Below are 20,479 nucleotides of genomic sequence, written 5' to 3' on the forward strand. Positions count from 1 at the left end.
ACCAAGAGTGGATATAGATACTACATATTTCTGTGAAAGCACATTATTGCCAGCACTCCTGTTTTCAGTGGTGACTAATTAAGGTGTGGATAATCGCCGCAACGTCTCATGTGAACTCCACAAACATTTGTTACATATTTGCCACCTAGGCTGTAACAGTTAATTAGGATTTTGTACTTAACCATAAAAACATTGGAGGAATAAATTTGTATTTGCATAAGGTTGTGAACATGGAACTTTGATTTTTTTGAGGTGTTGCAGGAGCTCACGTCTCGCGGGCTGATTCCCAATAATGTTCATTCTATTCATCATTCGTTAATGTCATTATTGAATTTAACATAATTAGATACTTGTTTCATCAGAACTGGTCGGAAGAGGATTGTGTTATTATGCTCGTCTAAATCTTTTTGTGCGATTTATGTGTTGCCAAAGGAACAGAGCAGCTATTAGGGGAACAGCTAATACAGGAAACACTGAAACTACGCATGTAGATAACTGGTAGCAAGTCAAGGCGCAGGGACGTTTTCATGCTCTTACCTGCAGACACCAACAGTTGTGAGCTCCACTGGGCGTCTCCTTAGAAAAGAGGTTTCCCCCTACTTAAACCCGTTTTCTGCCCAGAAGGCTTGGGTTCATGTTTCTGCTACGCTTAAAACAAACGGTCTCTACTGTCTTTATTGGTGGAGGGAAGGTTTATATTAAAAACATATTTCACAAACAACCTGATCCACAACACAGAGAAAAGCAGTCGTATAAAAAGGGTAGACTTTACTGGCGTTTACTAAAACCTTCTACACAGGAAATGTACTTCACACAGTTTTTATACTTTGCTGTACACTGAATTGTTGAACTGTTGAGAAACGTGTGATCTGAGAGCTGAGACGACGAGTACTTTAGCTTCATAAACACAAGTCTTTTTACAGCGACAGAGATAAAAGATCTGGTCCATCCAACACTAGTTAAAGTAGACTAGAGTGGATATAGATACAAGGTATATACAGATATATATACACACACCTGCCCGCTGCTCCCCCAGGGGTTCGGTTGTGTGCAGAGGACACATTTCATGGTAACAAATATGACACATGACAGGAAAGAGTACTTCTGCTTCTTCTTAAGTGTCCAACTCAAGGACTGAGGTAAGATTCACAGGGGTTTTGGCAGCGGGACTCCCAGGGCCACTAGGAAAAGGCCGCCTTGCATGGGTACGTGAAGTACGGTCGACACAGCAGCGAGATCTTCACCGCCGTGCAGTACAGGCGGTCCATCAGTCCGCCGACGCCCCGCTCGACCCGCGGGTGCGTCGCCGCCCGCCACAGCTCGTAGATGTCGTCCACGTGGCCGTGGGACGTCATCATCTGCCTGTAGATGCACAGGTGGTACGGCGCTTTGCGCTCGCCGGCGAAGAAGACGTGCTCGCGCGGCGCCACGCCGATGGCGTTGGCGCAGATGCCCATGAACACGTCGTCGATGTAGATGGAGGCGTTCAGGGTCAGCGTGGCCTGGTAGATCCGGTCGGCGACGTCGCCGGAGACCACGTACCCGGCCCCGGCCGTGTAGTCGGGGTACCACGACCACTCGTACATGTCGTGGGACACGTAGTACTTGCTCTCCTTGTCCCGGATGGGCGGCGCCCAACTGTGCACGCGGCCGACCCAGAAGTCGGAGACGCCGGAGCTGCTCGCCTCCCGCAGGTAGCGCACCAGGTTGGGCATGTGGATGAAGATGTCGTCGTCGGCGGTCATGAGGAACCGGGCGTGCGCGCAGCGGCTGTGCATCCAGCGGAACTGCATGATCAGCTTCAGGGTCAGGTTGTGGAAGGAGTCCAGGAAGTCCTGCTGGATCAAGTCGCCGTGAAGGCGGTCCTCGAGCACCAGCTGCTCCTGAAGGCCGTGCCCGCTCCTCTTGCTCCACGTGGGCTCCTCCGCCCGGGTCCGAGGGAGCCCCAGGGCAAACACCACCTTGACCGTGGCCCCCAGCGCGCTCTGGATGTAGGTCTCGTTTCCCCAGGTGGACCTGATGGCCTTCCTCCTCTCGCTGTTCTCGGGGGACGTCTTTATGAAGAGCAGCAGGAGGACGTCCTGGCCGGTGCACTTGCCCCGGTGGTCCAGCAGGAAGCTGAAGTTGCTGAAGCGCCGCGCCTGCTCGCGGGGAATGGTCAGACTCTGGTTGATGTAGGCGAAGGGGTTGATCAGGTAGGACGAGTAGGACTTGATGTGACTGACCATGTTGCCGTCCAGCTCCTGCCAGCACACCATCACCAGCGACACCACCAGACAGGTGGTCAGCAGCTGCAGGCGGTAACATTTACGCATCCGCCTGAGCTTCACAAACATCCTGGAAGCCGCTCGTCCGTGTGGTTGTGGGCGGCGGCGGTGGAAGCAAAACAGAAACGGCGGGAGGGGGGGGGGGGGTTAGGGTTTGAAAGCGTTCAGTGTCTCCGGGTGACACGTGTTCACATTCATCAGGAGACAGGTGACGGTCTGCTGGGAAACATCCTCTATGGCAGGTCAGCGTCCAATAGGTTCATTGTCCCACAGCGCTTGGAGAGTCATCGCCGTGGCAACCCTGGATGTTTGAAAGATAGCACATTTGTTTCACAAATCTGTGAAAGCAAATTAGGCAGGGAAATATGCTTTTCAGCCAATAATAAGTCCATATTTCAATATGCAAAGTTAAACAGGAACCGTGCGCTTCTTGTGTGTGTCTCTCAGAGCAGCCGGAAACAAAGCGTCAGGTCATTTATCGCCACCAAGCAGACAAACGACCCGAAACTACATGAAACAAGAGGCGTAATAGTAGCTGGGCGACGCAGGGGTGGGGTGGAGGTGGGTGGGCGGCGGCTGAATACAAAAGCCAACGCAGCAAATGCAGTAGCACACGCACGCGGCCATAATGGAGGGGTTTAAGGCGCAGACGCACCGAAATCGCTGAGAGTCACGGAACGCGCTGGCAGCACAATGGGCCGCATCAGAATAGCTTGGCAGGACAAAGCGGGGCGAGAACAGCAGCTTCCGCCTCGGCCTGGGAGCCGACCGGGGGGGGGGTGGGACCCGGCTCTGGGACTCGAATGGCACCCAGGGCTTCAAAACGGGCCCAATGGGGTCACGGACGCTCTCACACACAATAGATTCTGGTTTCTCTACTACGCTTCCCGTTTTCACACAGAGGAACTGACCTGTTTGGATGTTTTGAGCAATATGCCACATTATTGTTCAGCCTATGTCACAAAACACGCATTAACTGTCAACCGCTGCTAAAAGGTCATATGGAATGGGTCGACGTGAACGTTGCTAACGACTACGGCGGCTGAAACATGACAGAGAGCACTCGCGCCGTGTTCCCATGACTCCATGATTGTTGTATTGTAAGAACAGACGTATCTAAGTGACAGCAAACATCTGATGAAGCTGTGGGTCATTGTCAGAGACCACTGACAGGATGGGATCATAAAACTCATCCTCACTATGTCACCTCATGCCTTACACGCTAATACCTGCGAAAGAATAAATGCTTCCACGAGTCAAACCGCCCGTATCTACTAACAAGCAGCCTCAATTATATGTACTCGTATGTGTAAAAGCATTCACTGTGACGGTGATCAGTCCAGATGAGCCTGTCACATAATCAAATGAGGAGTTTGAGTATTTAGACAGGAGTGGCACAACCTGTACCTGACGTGGCAATAGTAATATAATCTGAATAAACTTTCTGTTTGTGCTTCCCAGAAGCCGATCACAATGCAGTATTTATAAAAAACTCTAATAACCTTATATGTTAGTAAAGAGGCCTAATTATAGTAACAAAGTCACAACGTCTAAATAAAAACAACTCAAATTCCTAGAGAGATGGAGGGAGGGCGGGGAAAAGCACCTTAACGCAACTATGCCAAGTACTTACCGGCAAAGAAAAGGTCCTAGTGTAAATCCCTTCCTCTTCGTCTCCTCTGGCCTTAGTTTCTTTTCATTCAGGTGACAAGTGGTGGAGACGTCATCCCATCGCCTCCAGGTCCCGGCACCGTCCGTGTGAGAATATCTGTGAAATGTTCGCGAGGGGAGTGAGCAGATATACCAGTTGTTTTAGTCTGTGTGAACCTCCCGCCCCCCTGCTGCTCGCTCGGCCTCTCTCTGGTTTTTAGCGTGGGGCTGGTTTTATTGGTGGCGGCGAGAGTGATGGGAAGAAGGTAATTAGATGGTATGTTTGCCCTTCAGCAACAGGAAAATATTACACTCAATTACATTTCAATGTTAAATATTTTCTAGAAAGTTTATACAGTTTCCTGGTACAAGTCCTGGTTCTTTTACTCATTAACCTATGGTTGTGAAATACAAGGCAGTCAGAGTAGACTAAGTATATATCTGACAATAGAACTGTATAGAGTCACACTTACAGCATTATTTTTAGAGCAAATTTCATTCTCGTGAGTACGAACTAAATGTAAGTTGCATTCAATTCATTCCGGTTACACACTGGAACAGGTAACGTGGAGCAAATGCAATTATATCCATTCGAGACAAAACGCCCCAACATGTGCACAGCGACAGAAGAGGGTCGATTCATGAAGACAAACCGTCTCAGAAAAAAAAAATATAAATGATGGTATATTATACATTAAAGTTATTAACAAGGCATTTAGATAAGTCAGCATTCCAGCCAACAAAGCACAAAAATGATGTTTGGCAGATATGTCATTAGATATCTATTAGTGTCTAAGGATAAGCTTTAATTTACTGCTCGTTAGGGGGTGCGTCTGCTTCTAAAGGCTTTGCAGAGCTAGCTCCATGCAGTAGATGCTGTGGTTGCATGTGGCCTTTATAGCCTATATGTTGGTATTCTCCACCTCAATAGCTCTTCGTATTTGTTCCTTATTGTACAGTAGCTGAAAAGCCACGTGTCATCTCTCACACTTAAACACAAACGTTTAACAGTTCTTATGCCAACTTCTTCTTTTTCTCTGTAGACATATACTGTACAAAATATTGCCCATTTTTATAAAGTCCCAAATAGAAAGGATCTAATCCATGAAGCCAGGGCAATTACTAAATACTAAATACTCGTTCTTAAATTCCCCCTGATCTTGTGCAATCCCATCGTGTCAATAGAAAACCATCACAATGAAAGTTAAGATATCTTGTAAAAATAGTCGTATGTGCTCAAAAGATGTGAAAACTGTCTGCATCTTCAAAATTGTTAAGGCTGAGGGCTTAGATTGTGGATTTGATGTAACTTATATGCAGTTATATACAACTGATTTAGCTTATAGCATGTGTGAATGTGTTTTGGATGTTTTTTTAAGGTGAGGGTGATCTGAGGAGATTCTTGATTGCTTTGATTAAACTCAGTTTTTCGATCATATCAAGAGAAACCAGAAAGTGTGTGTTTTGTGTGAAGCCTGTGTTTTGTGTTTCATCTTCAAATTTACCAGAAGAGGGCTTGATTTCAGTCTAAGAAAGTAACTTCAAAAAGTAAAACAGAGTGGACGGATCGATAATTGATACCAACGCTAGTATTGATATCGATCGATACCCTGACAAAAATATCGACACTTCTCGTATGCATTGCTGCCGTTCTCGAACTACCTCGTCTGTGTGTGCTCTCACTATATTTTCTATGCCAGAGCGAAGCAGACACACACTAACGCCGCCCTCTTGCTTTGAAATCTCACGTGACTCAACGACTCGCGCCAGTAAACAATTCTGAGGAAGACGCAGACAAAGTAGAGGGTGAAAGCAGGAAACAGTAGCAGCCTGTGGGTGTACTGTCAAGCCGAACGTGAAACAACGGCAACCTGTACAATATGCAAAAAGGCTGTTAAATACAGTGGCAACACCACCAACTTAGAAAAATTTATTATATAATTTTTATTTATATTTACTGGTGAACTTTGTCTGCGCTTTGTTAAATTAATAATACAATTTAAAACAAAACACCTAAAAGTCATGAAAATGTGTTTATATTTGATAATGCATTAATTGTCAAAAAAGTATCCACTATTTACTTGGTATCGGATCGACACCAAAGCGTGCAGGATCACGCACCCTTCGTAAAACATGAGTCCTTTACTTTATTTGCACGTGAGCACCGATTTGCTGCCGTCGTTGTAGTTTGTTTCAAAATAAAAGTCTCACTTTCTCAGGGCTCCCGAGTGGCCCCTGCCGTGAGAACAAATCTTATAGTGTTAGTGTGTAGGGGGTCGGGGTATTTATCTTTTATGTTACTACTCCGCTATGCTTATTCTTCACTGACACAAAATACAACCAAATAAAAACTGCGTCTGTAATATCATGTGAAATAGATGAAGCAGCGGTCAAAACAAGTGTTATAATGAACCTCTGGTCATCTGGTGGAACCAGTGAAAACATATCTCCTGTTACAATATGAATGTACTGGACTTACTGGGAGCTGTCACTGTGTTACTGGCATGTCCATACACATTAACAACTCCAATTCTATGACGGGCACACCTTGTTCATAAATATAGTCCATCACACAGCAGCGCCATTAGGGGGGAGGGGGTGATCTAAAACCGCATAATCAGCACAGTTTTTAGACTTCAGACTTATTTTTTACAGACGAGAACTTGTAATTTGAGCTCAGTCAAAAATAAAAAAAAGCTTCAGTCGCAGTCAGTTGAATCTGCCACGTCACAGTAATAGTGGTTTACCGCCTAGAGGTTGAACGTCAGGTTTTGAATACAGGTTAAGCGTGAATCATCCTTACAATACAGGATCATGAGAAACAAAAGAGCTGATTGACTGCACAAAATGAGAATTTAACCAAAAACCAAAATGAAGAACTCCGATCTGCTCTTACTGCATCTGACCATCATCACGGCTGATGTTAAAATCTGCTCAAGATGCCCATGAACTGCCTATAGCCCTTAATCAGCCACTGACTTCCTGTTCTTCATCTTAACCAGCACCAGCTTAGAAAGCGCATCCCATTCTATCCATCACCTTTCATTAGAAATGCTTCATTCTACATGAATAAACTTTAAAACTCTTTTCTTTTCTATGTCTCACTCAGCACGTAAGCTTTTTGGAGCTATGAAGACTACCTACAGCAGTAAGAATGAGTTCCTTTTCAAAGTGCTGCATACTTGAAATGACATTTGAAGACGTTTGATAAAAGTATCTGTCTCTGGTGAACTGTTCCACATTATGTACTTAAGTGTGTCTACAGTTCTGCCCATGTAGACAGGACTGTAGGCGCGCAGCTTTGGAGATAATGTGGCATCAACCAGGAAGACTTCATTCAAAAAGCACACTAACTTTTCGGTTTCTCACAACAGCAATTCAATTCAGTTTAATTTAATTTAGAACCAATTCACAACAAGAGTCATCTCATGACTGGTCAGATTGGGGAGGTCAGATATTGTTTTTGTAAATATACACTCACAGGACTAATTAGCTCTTACTTGTATTGGGATCTTACACGTTCGCTGTTTTTGTCTTGACCAGCAGACTTGAGTGTGTGAATAAGAGAAATTCTGCCAGTGCCTGTAGAGGAGCCAATAAAGATCCCAGATCAAACAATTTAAATCAGTTCCTGTACATTGTTTGTCTGCATGACTTTGATAGCATTTAGTTAATGTATGGAGGTGAATGTAGGATTTACATTGTATGCCCAACAATGACAAAAAATTGTGTACTTTAAAAAAAAACAACACAAAAATGTTAATTTAAAAACAGAAACCCAAACATGGTGATATTATCAAAATAGATTTTATTTTAGACCTTGAGATCTGAATCAGATCAGGAGGTTGCAACTGCAACCATGTGAGTGAGAGAGAAAGAGATCAATGTGAGGGCAAAGATAACACGTTAAAAAAAAAATCTGCAAATTGGTTTTCACAGGTTCTGTCATACAGGAACTTTAAATTTGTTATCTTTGTGTGTGACTACAAATAAATCAGAATTACAAAAGCTTTGAGAAGTACAAATCCTTCACGGGTTCTCCAACAAGATTGATTTAACAAAAAAAAAAAAAAAAAAAAAAAAAAAAACACACAAACCAACACAGCACACACTTGAATGCAGTGTACAAACAAACTGGTATAAAATACCATTCCACTGTCATAGAGATTTTATGAACTAGTGTCTTTGTGGTGGAATTCAATTACTACCGACAGTATTAAAACAAACTTAGAAATAGCTTCAGCGCGAAACATTTTCTAAAACTATATGATCAAAGTCTGAAGCGAAGTCTGTGTGTATTTTTAGCCTTTGCATCTTGGTTATGGATACGAACAGACCTGGAAAGAAGGCATTGGCTGGGTGCGACTTCAATAGAGGGGCTCTGCCCACTTTCTGCATCATTGCTTATCTTTACAAGCTTTGAAGCCTGAGATGTGTTTAAGCACACGTCTCTGGCTCTGCAGGTTTAACCTAAAGTGCAGAAAAATAGGCCACTATTATTACACTATGACTGTTTAATGGTATTTTATTGTTTTTTTTTTTGTTTTTTTTTTAGAAATTCTCAAACACAACCTATTGTGATGCACAACAACATAAGATACTGTTTGTCAAGCATTTTCAAAGATCCTTAAAACCCAACCTTAGCATGAGTGGCATATAAAAGAATCCCTGTGATAGAACAGATATATATTTATATGTATAGTATATGCAGATGCTTTGTAACATCATGTCATATGTAGCAGGTCTGTTACGCTGAACACTACAAAAAGGAGCGCTGACTATCTGGCATAGGCCTTACGCAGCCCGTCTCCTGTGTGCGTGCGTAAACGCAGGGCAACGTGACAACAGCGAACTAAAACGAGGGACTGTAGTGTTTTACCTGCAGGTTACAGACTGAACGTTTTAGGCCGACACTCAATGAGACAAAATGACTAAGCCAGTGATGGCATGAGGCAAACAAATTCTGGGTTATGTTAAGAAGGTGCAACTGAAGACCCCAAGTCTCTAGACAGACTTCAGATAATGTTGATCTTGGTACTGAATGGTAACAGGCTATTTACATCGGACAAACGCAACCAATGATGTTTCCAGCTTTCCCATATTCCTCTCTCTCTCTCTCTCTCTCTCTCCACTCCCAATAGACGTCAAACCAACTCTAGGAAGGAAGGTGGCTATAACTGTAAGTTGTCTCCCTATTGGTAAAAGGAAAAAAAAAAAAAAAAAAAAAAAAAAAACATGGCCACTGGTTTTGTAAGCTTAAATCCAGGATGAACTCATTCTCAAAGAGAATGAAGCTGACCTCATAACAGCATTGATGTTGTACCTGGCACATGGTCAGAACATGAGCTCAGCATGTATTTAACAGCTCATATCTTTCAGCCTACAGGATTTAAATTCTTTATATTAACCTGATGAATTGTGAACACCTGAAATCCATTTAAGGATAGAAGTTGCAAATACAAAAAAAGGACAGTTTAGCCTTGCTTTATACTTTAGAAAAATGAATACAAACTGAGATGACAACTTTATAAACTATTTTACCTTCTGAGTTTTTTGCAGTTTGGATTCGTAGAGCGCGCCAAGTAATAGATGTAAGAAAACGAACAACTCTCAAACTCCCCCGTCTCTTCTCTCCCACCCCCATGTAATATAAAACCTAGAGATCAGTAAAATCCAAATTCAAAACATGTGTCCACAGGACATCAAATGCTGACATATGCAATATGCACACACCAACACAGAACAAAACATTTTATAATTCTGGTACAAAGGATAAAAAGAGGAAAGAAAGAAAAATCCTGGTGTTTTGGTTTGTGTGGGATGTGTCCAACAGTTTAGTACTGAGAAACAACTGAATGGTTTCTTCTTGGAGGTCTGTGAGAGCAACGCATGTGTCCATACAGACCTGTTGTACGTCTGACGCAAGCGCATAACAATTGCATGTGGCAGAGGGGTTTGGGTGTGATCACGGGCCATGGCATGTGACAAGACTACAGCAGTGTGGAAAACAGGCAGGGACAATCAGTCATTTTGGCTATGTACACATTCGTAGTCGGTCCATGGCTCCCCTAGACACGTGTCATTTCCTCAGGTCCAATACGCATACCTGAGAAATGAGAGCAAAAATTACTACATCGTCTCTGCAACAAGATTGTTAAAAATATAACTGAAATATTCTTAAAATTAATCATTTCTTGGCAAGAAGAACATCTTTTTGTGCCTGTTGACATGGGTCAAACTGTTTTAGCATTTAGGCAGCAAAACTTACCGATCCATCAGACGCACTGGCTCCTACTTTGTCCCCTGTTGCATTCCAGCACACCTCAAATATCCCTCCTGTCCCCCTGTAGCTGTGGACTAAAGCACCCGTCTAAACAGACAAAAAAAAAAACATCAAGATTCTCATGCATTTAGCCACAATTGTTATACTTCATTGTTTATATTAAACTAGATATTTTTATTGTTAAGCCTGTGTATGTTTTAAGGAGGAGTGGTGTTATAATTTTAAATTGTTATTATCCCAGACCTGAGTGTTCCAGATGTGAACACACTTGTCGAAGGAACCGCTGGCAAGGTGCCTTCCATCTGGACTGAAGGCCACACTGTAGACGGGCTCCTGGTGGCGAGTTAGTGTGTGTATACACACTCCACGGTCCACATCCCACAGACGCACCGTTGAGTCAAATGATGCACTGGAGAGAGGAAATGAGAGTCAAAGAGATATTAGTTACAAACAGCATGAAAATGAAGTTATGTAGCATTCATATAAAATACAGAACACATCAGCTACCGAATCAGTTTTTTTTTCCAAAACGAGAATATGTTGAGTGTGTGGTTTTAGGTATGCATTTTAATCTCACCTGGCCAGCATGAGGTTGGCACTGGGGTTGTTGGTCCCGGGGCCTGTTGGGCTCCATTTGATTGTGTAGATTTCTTTACTGTGGGCCTGGAGGTCGTGGACACACGAGTCCTGCTTCATACTCCAGATCTAAACCAGAAGGTGGCGATATAATAAAGCAGCAGTTAAGACCAACTCTTTATTATGTCACTGTCATTAGTATTTTATCTGATGACATTTTAGCCATAATCACATCATCTGTATGCCGTGTAGACTGACCTTCAGTGTCATGTCATCAGAGCACGAGGCCAGCAGGCTACCAGTCGGATCCCACTTGATGGCATTCACCTCATTCTACATTAAATGAGATTAAGAATAAATTAAAAAAAAAAGGTAAAAAATGAAAATGTTATAATTACAGGATTTTCTAATTAGGTATGCACACCTGTATACCATCATCATCATTATTATTAATATATTATAATATTATTATATTATAAATAAATAAGTAGTCTCTTTCATATTTTCAGTTTTAGGTGTGTATATGGCTTTTCATTTCCCAGCACGGGAGGTCCATGTCCTACCGTGTGTCCCTGGAAGGTCTTGACAGGTCTGTCCTGACCGAGCTTGCACACGTGAATGCACATGTCTGTGCTGCAGGAGGCAAACGTGTTGTTGCTCTGCCAATCTACGTCTAGAGCAGGTGCTGTTGAGAGGCAGAGACAGAGGTTAGAGCTGCTGCAGCAGTGGGGAACAGTGAGACAGAGCACAACATAAATGCGATGGGTCGATGAATGTCACACAATGGACAATTGTTGTCATATGGAAGTAGTGAAAAAAATAAAACCTGGCGTAATAAAATGTGTTAAATTGAACATGCATTAGTGAGTAAAAATGCTGGGCATTATAAAACTAAATTCATTATCACAGAATCATCTAAATAAACTTACTGCTCCAATTGACTCACCTGAGTGGAAAGGAAACTGTTGCTTTGCCTCGCCTGTGTGTGCATCCCAAATAATTGTTGTCTGTGTAAAGTGGGAGATTTTTTATTACTTATTAGTCAAAAAAACATTTTAATCAGATTTTTTATCTTTCCCTTACACTTCTCTAGCCTAAACAATGTATATTAACCTAATAAATCAACATAGATTTTTCACAAACCAATTTAGATTGTGACACATCAGCACATCAAAATTAATAGGTTTGTTGAAAGCAACACTTGTTTAATGTTATTATTATCATCAAAAACACCAGATGGCAATGTTGAACCATGTCTGGTCATTTTTGGAAAGACACCAACTTCAGTCTTTTACTTTCTAAAAATGTGAGCAAAAAACAGAAAAATACCATTAAATACTATAATAAAGTTTATTAAACGTGTGGGTGACATTCTGGTACCTTTCGACAGCTTCTGTATATTCTTAAAAGAAGGCCTTCAATAGACACTCATCCAACACATCCATAATGTATCTTACACATGGTCACTAACAGTTTAAAAAAAAAGTTGAGTTTTATGGTCATTTACACTGACTGCATCTCATGTGATAACTCTCAGCCACCTGCTGGTAAGCTTTATGCTGCTAGACAAAATGCTTATAGGCTGGCAGATAGTCGAGCCAATTTGGTAGTGCTGTCGCACTGCAGAATAGTGTAGCAACTTGACAGAGCTATTCAACTCTAAGGCTGATGTACCTTACCTTGTCTACACCAGCACTGAGAATGAAGTTGCCTTTCTTATTCCACTTAAGTGCAAATATAGGACCTTTATGTTGACCCAGCGTACTGGCCAGGTTACCTAAAATATAAAAAGGAAAACCCATTAAAAGAATGATCCGTTTATTATGTTTGCACATTAGATTTTATTATAGCAGAAGCTGAGACTCACCATCTTTTGTCCATATTCTAGCAAAGCCATCATATGAGCCTGTTGCTAGCAACGTTCCTTCACTCTGAAATAAAAAAAAAAGGAGTATTCTCATTAATTTAGTCAGCAGCCTGAATATTTTCAGCCTCATTTGCATATCTCCTTTGATGTGCTCTACACAGGGAAAAACAACTTTGCAGCAGAGCAGGATTTAAAAAAAAAAAAAAAAAGAAAAAAAAAACACCCTTTTACCTAGTGATTGGGAGAAATGCCCTTAGCAGAAAGGCTAAGACAGAGTCTTGTTCTCTCACTAGCACACACACACTCACATTCCAGTCCAGTGAGGTGACGTCTTTGTTGCTGGGTACGTCCTGGCCCCCTTCCCGTATGCAGTGCCTCAGTACCAGCTGCGTGGACCCGCCTGTACTGTTCTCACTCAGGTTCCAGATCCGTGCAGTTGAATCCCCTGAGCTGCCAGAGACAGTACACACACAAATTACACACCAGATCAGAGTTTTGACTCTTACAAATCATTACTGAAAAGGAGACTGTTGTCAGCTATTGGTTTTGCTACAGACAGCATGTCTGTGTCTTCAGCCATTGATGAGAGGTGAGATCAGTAAAAAGCAGTAACACGTTTGTCAAGAAAAAAAAATATATATAGATTATTAAAATGCATAAGGTACAGTGTGCAATTTAAATAAATGCAAGCACACCACAAATAAATAAATTCACTCCGCTCTGACTAACCCTTATTTTTGAGCTTCACCATGTGCTGCAGCCCTTCAGGTATTTGTCATCAAACTACAGTTGCTGTCACTCTCTAAACATGGGGTGTCACAGTCTTAGAAAGTCTTGCAGCATGTGCTCCTTCTGCACCAGTGGCACAGCTGCATCCTCAATAATATAGTTGCACTCCAGACCCTGCAGTCTATTAAAAGTTCCAGCAGCACAAAACCTTCATAATGAAATAGTTTTCAGTTTTCTGGCAGTGACAAACTTTTGGGTTAACTACCGCTGCCTCTGATTCTAGCCTCCAACCCCCCCACCCCACATCACCTTGTTGCACTCGTAAAGGCAGAGGGGTGAATTAGCATTGTGTCTGATGGCCTCCAACAATATGAACTCCTGAGCCACCTCACAAACAGCACAGCTAGGTTGTGTATTGGAACAATGAAACTGCCAAGAATGACCAGTGTGAAACCACAACATGAACATGATGCTTATTTAAATAATAGTGCCTTTGGTCACAGACTGCCACACACCAACTCAAATATATGATCACAAATGGCAGAGACACACAGTAGGTCAGCAGTTGCTTAATTAGTGAACCCGGGCCTTTGTAATCCAATAACTGTGAGAACAGTTGTGCCACATTTTATGGTCTCCTCATAAAAGTTGGTGCTTTTAGAATTTTAAGCATGCCAAGAGAGAGAACAACAAACAGTATCATAACACTGTCTGCAATAATCACTTTGGGGTCATACCAATGATGTCTGAAAATCTGAAAATTAATTGGAGGCCTTTGTAAATGTTTAATTATATAAAAAAAGAATAATCATAAAAAAATAAAAACCTGTAGTTAAGAATATAAATAAATAAAAATTGCAAAACTTTTTTTTCCTCCAGTTATTTTGTTAGCCATTTGAATTGAATTTGACATTACCAAAGGAAAAGTTGAGTCATGTTTTCTGTCATAAGAGGATGGATTTTTGATTTTCAAGGAGTAAAACTTGGCAATTCGTTAAACTTCACCCTCAAAATGAAATGACAATAGAGCATAATGGATGAGACCAGTTAATACTTTTTAAAGACTGTAATTCGACACAGGCGTGACACTTTTCAACAACTTTTAAAAGACTGCATGAGAACAGTGAGGGTTGATGGAAATACTGACCCAGAGGCAAGGAGGTCGTTCACTGGGTTCCAGGCACAGATAAAAACTTCGGATTCGTGGCCCCTGAGAACCATGGCTTTACTTTGGGGGATCTCGACATCCCTGTCAACCTCCATCACATCTGTGTGGTGATCTAGATGAGAGGGAGTTTCCATAACAATAACGTATGAATGAGAACAGTGAGAGTCCCCAAGGACAGTTTGACATCATCTAATTTCCTAAGAACCAGTCTCACAGCGGCCCACTAATATATATCATCATCTGACCTTGTTAGTTCAGTTCAATTGTTCTGGGGAAAAGAACGGTCTGGACAGAGCAGACAGCTGTGTAATTAAAGAGCAGCCGGGTGTTGACCTGTTAGGAGGATTTGTACCTAACCACAGTGTGTCTGAAGGCATTGCAGCCTATCAAACCCCCAGCAGATACTGTAAGTGAATAAGCTTATACTGGATTCATCTTTAGCATTAACCAGACTGACTCTACCACCTCAAACCAATTTGCACCAACCAGGCCTACTGCATTTTCCGGTCTACAAGCCACTACTTTTTTACTCCCCGGCTCTTTAATAAACCCTGCAGCTTAAACTTTAGTGAGGCTAAATTGTGGACTTTTACCGGCTTACGAGCTTCATGCTGCCAAACACTGCAAGTATAACTATATCTCACGTTACAATGTGGACACATGCGGCTTATAGACAGGTACAGCCTATAGATAAACATTTTTTAAATTAAAATCTAGTGGGTGCAGCTAAAATCTAAATGCACTCTATAGTCCATAAATTACAGAAGTTACATTATACCATACATAAAACCATAATGTTTTTTTTTCCACCTAAACACAAGGAAACAGTTGATTAAGAGACAGGGTAGGAGGTATCTTACTGGCTAAGGTGTGGGATCCGTTTTCCTCTCCATTGGCAGAGCCCTCTCCATTCTTAGTGCTTCCCTGGGGTCCTGTGCCACTGCTAGCTGCCGCCTGCTGCTGGGCAAGCTTGTCCCTGTAGGCCTGCTGTCTGGTCTGGACGACATCTGGCATTACAGCGTCGATCAGAGACAACGACTCGATAGGCCGCCCATCAAATAAGGTCCCATCCTAAAATGCAAATTAATTTAGCCAAAGTACCAGCATGTAAATAAACTAAAATGTACATTTTAGAGCCCAGTCAAAGGAAGACGTCTACAAACTACTGCAAGGTTACACTGTTGAAAAACAATGGAAAAAATGGAAGCTGACCTCATTGATGCTGACTTCAGCCTCTACATACTGCAGGCCCTTCTGGATGATTGAGATGAGGGCTGCAGGGGGAACCAGGGCGCCATTGATGTTGGACTGGCTGATGTGGCTTTCTATGCCAAAGGTGAATGCTGAGTGTGAGAAGCCTGTAGAAAGCATGAATCATTTGTAACAGAGGGCAAAGTCAAAGTTCTAATGCAGATGGTTTAGAGGAGCAGCGAATATTTTGGCCTGCAATTATTTTAAACAGAAGACAGACCAGCACAATTCACAATAGAAGCCTTAATTAATGAAAATACGTACCAGATTCTTGCAGATATCTATAAACCAGGAAATTGACCTCATCACTGCTTATGCTCATTTTTAGTCCTGGTGATTAAACCATGGGGTCAGCATACGATAGTAGCCTGTAGTGGCAAACCACAAAGAGTCTTGTTTATTCAGAGTTTGTTGTTTATTCAAATTTAATTACACAACACTGAAAGCAGCTGAAATGAGTGTCCTGTACTTTATCAGTCACATGTTGTATCAACCGACAAAAACACAAATGGAAAGTAAGAAGTTGAAGACATGTTGGAGCACACAGAACAAAATGCAAAGTAAGGCTGTCAAACACACCCACACAGGGTGGTGTTCCACTGCATGCTTACTAGTGCTACACATAATGACAATGGAAAAGGGGGAAGAGGTAAAAAAAAAACATTACCTTGCTTGACCTAGATTTCACAACTTCAAAAGACAGAAGTATGCCAATGCAAACCACTACCTGATAAAGAGAAATAGGGCTTGTTTGTATCTACTTTTGGTAGCTGCATAAGCCTCTAGGCTGGGCATCAGTTTCCATTCATTAACATACAAATGGAAATAATTACCAGCGTTTTCATGAGGCTGGCTGGGCATATTGAACTGAAACAGCCGTAATGCATAGGCTTCAAATCAGTGCTTATGTCCAGCCTCCGAATTTATTCACGCAGAACATGCACTGTTTGAATGGAAGTGTGGAAATAAACGAGTCCGAAACAGGACCTCTACTGTTTCCATCATGCCAGCTTGCTGACAAAGTCAACATGTCTGCAGCCGCATCTCAGAGGCTGAGATCCAAGACCAACTGAACCAAGAGCAGGGAATCGAGTAGAAGCGCTTTAGCAAACCTTAACAAGGTCAAAAGCAAGTACTGATGGCTACTGTTAAAAATACACCCGAACACCGTGATCCTTTACAAATAGCTGCTTCTATGTCCAATCGAGAAGTCACTTTTTAAATTAAAATGTTTATTAAAATAATAATTTTAATAAAACAAACAAACAGGTACAGCTCAATAACATTCCAACAGTTACGTAAACAACAACAACTCTTGGATTAAGGATATTTCGTGTTTACACTAAAGCCATTTCCCTTCTACGAGTCTGCACATTGTGCACAGTTCGCACAAGTAGCACAGCGTGAGATTATCCAAGTCTCACACATTCACACAGACAGAAATTTCACTTTATTTCAGCAAGAGCTGGGTGCAGCTGTGCAGTGTGAAAGAAGGTGAGCAATAACACAGCAGAGGTCACATTCTGACACTTTACCCAGACTGTGCATTAGGTGAGGAGGATTAATTATGTACAATATTAATTATTCTCCTTTAATAAAAAAAATAAGAGGGCAATACACTACCCATGCGATGAAGTGGTCTTCAAATGTGCATTATAGCTCTGCTGCCTACAGCAAAACCCTGAGGAAAAAATATAAAATATATTACACAAGTTAGACTGACCAGCAATCATAAAACTGACCAAAAAAAAGCTTTTCAAATTAGGAGCTGACATTGTGCTGATTGCCATGTTTAAAACTCAAACTCCTGTGAGGCGTTTAGAACACGTCACACACAAGACAGACACTGTCCAACAATACAACAAGCCGCGCATCATGACAAACGACCGTATTTAAATGAGCAGTGTTGGCGGCAGCGTGTCAGACAGTGGATGACACGCTGCCAAAGCGGTGTCATTAACAAAGGGGCGTGTCGGCAAACAGCGGGAGAAACTGGGTCAGCAAAGCCCCAACAGCTTGGATCCTTTTGTGCAGGACATGTTGTAACGGAGTACTTTAATAAAACACACCTGTGTATCTGTATTTATACAATAAGACTGCGTCACTTATTCAATTTTCATTGAGATATTTCACCATCTTGTCCCTAGAATAAGAACACGTCCAATACTAGATCATCAACATCTGTGGTATTTTGGTCCGTTTAGTGTATGGTTAGAGTCGCATTTTGTTTTGTCGATATTTCAGAAGAAAGTCATCTCAGTGTTTTGTTGGGCCTCATTAAGTCAGATTGATCCCATGCAAGTTATGTCACTGTGCTAATTTGCCGGTTGCTAGCAACGTAGCAGGGCAGGCTACAGGCGGAAATACACAGATGATGCCCCACAAAAGATGACAAGTGAGCGGGCTGAGGCTATGGTGTGTATGGCTGCTTAGCAGAAGGTCACAAGCCCCAGTTTGTGCCGATAACTGACATAAAGAACACTTTTATAAAATGTCTTTCTTCTGCGAGACGTTGCTGAGTCGTTCCTACAAGTGGACCATTCATTTAACCCATTAATGTTACTATAACTACCGAATGCTGACAGTTCGCGCTATGGACGTCACAAATATACTTTATATTTTTATTTACGTGGTATTAATCTGCAATTTTAACTAGCAGATTAGTATTTAAAGTCTATTACCACGTTGCAATCAGACTACGCTGTCACATGCTAGGTAAAGTTAGCTCACTGGCTAACATGAGACTTCACATTAGTTTTGCCTTGACGGCGGCCGCATCCGTCACCGCACATGCCAGTGAGCAAGGCGGTCAAACACTTCGCTAATTTAAAGCAAGTGGCAAACAATTAACCATCAACCCAATGCGTATATGGTGCGAGTTGGTGTTGCATTTTGTCATTTTACAACTTCACAATAGCAGTTAGCTTCTGCGAAAGCGCTTTTCTGATAACACCAAGAGCTCTAATGCCATTCTAAACCTGCTAACAAGCTAGCTAGCTCGCTAGCTAGCGAGCTAGTTAGCACTAGCATGGTGTGCTAGAGACAGTGCAGCCATAATATCGTACCTACTTGAGTAAAATCTTGCAGCAACCGGTCTCTTCAGCAGCCCCTGTGCTTAACTGAGCCCATGTTAGCATGCACATATATTACTTATTATTAGCTAATAATATTAAAGCCAAAGCCAGGCGGTTAGAAGGCAGCAACAGCTTCAGACATTCGACACAGTGAAGTGACCCGACATGCCAAAATGAGCTGCCTGTAACTACAGTTATTTCAAAGCGCTACTGACTAATGCTCAATATAACGACCGACCCGTGACGACGGGGGGTTAAAATGTAGTTTCCCTTTATCGATTACAATAGTACGTGTCCAACTGTCTCGTTATTTCGTACAATCACGCGGAAGACGAATAAAACGCTACTATGATAACAAACCTATTTTCCAAATGCAGCAATTGTCGCCTCGTGGCGTGTTAAAGCTGAAACCAGCCCCCCAGCGTTGACTGAGTATTAACCCGCCACGCCAGGTCTTCTTCACGGGTCCACGTTCGGACGGAAACACGCTCCCTCACTGAAATCAGCCAATGGTAGCGAAAAGTGAAAAACGCCGAGGCCTCTGGAAGTTTGTCCCGCAGCCAAACACCAGTCATAACAGTGTTCTCGCCCATCCCCCACTACGCCTCATTTTCGCATGTGCGGTCATCACTAGCCATAGATTAATGACACTCCACCCCCTCTCCTCCCCTCAGTCATTCAGACTGGGAAAGTCAACAACAAGCTTACATCATCAGTACAATCTGTGTTTTACACTGATTTTTTTTTAGCTGTACACCAAATCCACGATCTTATTAACTTCCCAACAAAATGATAACCTAAAATTTGCTAATATGTCCAGTGATTCCTACAAAAGCCTAGTAAATATTGAGGTTTAACCTGTGTACTGTACAAGTCAGCGCTGTCCTTCAGAGCTCAGTATGGTGCATTTTCTAGCACATCATACTTAGTTTGACTCATCTAATTTATAATTCCCTTTAAAAGTGGATTAACTGCTTCAGTTTCTTCCCATGTGAGATGATGACACATGATGAAATGTTAAACTGGGAATCATTAAATTAGTTGGCACCCGTGCACGGTACTCAATTCATTCTTTGAGGTAGAGCAGATTGTTATTAACTATTGTTTCAGCTTTTGCTGAGAATACAGCTGCACAACCGCTCTATCTGCTGTTCTTTCTGTAGGACTTTATACTGAAAAAGGCTGTTGCTGAGTGACGTGTTTGGATTTAACAGATCATGTAGATGCCACTGGTCACTTTATTCTGCACATTTGTATTTGTTATATTTTCTCACTTTTTAATTTGAAGCTGACAAAAGTGTACTAGTTCAGTATATTTATTATTGAGGTCATAGTAAGTGTTGGCGTATTGAAGCCAAGAAAATATAAATATATGCTTCATCTTGCACACGCTGTGAGGACTGTGAATTCCTTTTTTTCTAGTTGCAGGCTTTACACCATGTTTTAAACAATCCAGGAGCTCCTTATGTCACTGACTGGAAATCCTACATATTCACAGAGCGTACACACACCGTGTGTACATTAACAGATGGAAAACTGATATTTCTCAAATATACATCAGGGAAATTTTCTTCCTCAAAATGGGTTTCCTTCCATAAGAGTGTATTCATCAGT

The 20,479-nt window shown here is 42.1% G+C and overlaps 2 protein-coding genes across 8 annotated transcripts; both read right to left on the minus strand.

Moving 5' to 3' along the window:
* Positions 1–748: 748 nt before the first annotated feature.
* b3gnt5b (UDP-GlcNAc:betaGal beta-1,3-N-acetylglucosaminyltransferase 5b) lies at positions 749–4,082 on the minus strand. Its single transcript, XM_029133066.3, has 2 exons — positions 3,901–4,082; positions 749–2,568 (listed from the first exon to the last, which is right to left on the minus strand). The coding sequence occupies exon 2, from the start codon at positions 2,334–2,336 to the stop codon at positions 1,182–1,184; it is 1,155 nt and encodes a 384-aa protein (XP_028988899.1). The 5' UTR covers positions 2,337–2,568; positions 3,901–4,082; the 3' UTR covers positions 749–1,181.
* Positions 4,083–7,708: 3,626 nt separating this feature from the next.
* tbl1xr1b (TBL1X/Y related 1b) lies at positions 7,709–19,442 on the minus strand. Of its 7 annotated transcripts, none has more exons than XM_029132141.3 (17): positions 19,226–19,442; positions 17,415–17,472; positions 16,459–16,518; positions 16,056–16,159; positions 15,753–15,898; positions 15,401–15,611; positions 14,520–14,652; positions 12,952–13,093; positions 12,644–12,707; positions 12,456–12,553; positions 11,723–11,783; positions 11,340–11,461; positions 11,035–11,109; positions 10,778–10,905; positions 10,444–10,609; positions 10,186–10,287; positions 7,709–10,023 (listed from the first exon to the last, which is right to left on the minus strand). In XM_029132141.3, the coding sequence occupies exons 4-17, from the start codon at positions 16,111–16,113 to the stop codon at positions 9,997–9,999; spliced, it is 1,533 nt and encodes a 510-aa protein (XP_028987974.1). In that variant the 5' UTR covers positions 16,114–16,159; positions 16,459–16,518; positions 17,415–17,472; positions 19,226–19,442; the 3' UTR covers positions 7,709–9,996. The 7 variants fall into 7 exon arrangements, with proteins under 7 accessions (XP_028987974.1, XP_028987972.1, XP_028987973.1 ...); XM_029132139.3 differs by lacking the exon at positions 19,226–19,442 and adding an exon at positions 18,861–19,092; XM_029132140.3 differs by lacking the exon at positions 19,226–19,442 and adding an exon at positions 18,857–19,092.
* Positions 19,443–20,479: the final 1,037 nt, after the last annotated feature.

Source organism: Betta splendens, chromosome 17 (assembly GCF_900634795.4).
Source record: "Betta splendens chromosome 17, fBetSpl5.4, whole genome shotgun sequence".
NCBI classification, from domain to species: Eukaryota; Metazoa; Chordata; class Actinopteri; order Anabantiformes; family Osphronemidae; genus Betta; species Betta splendens.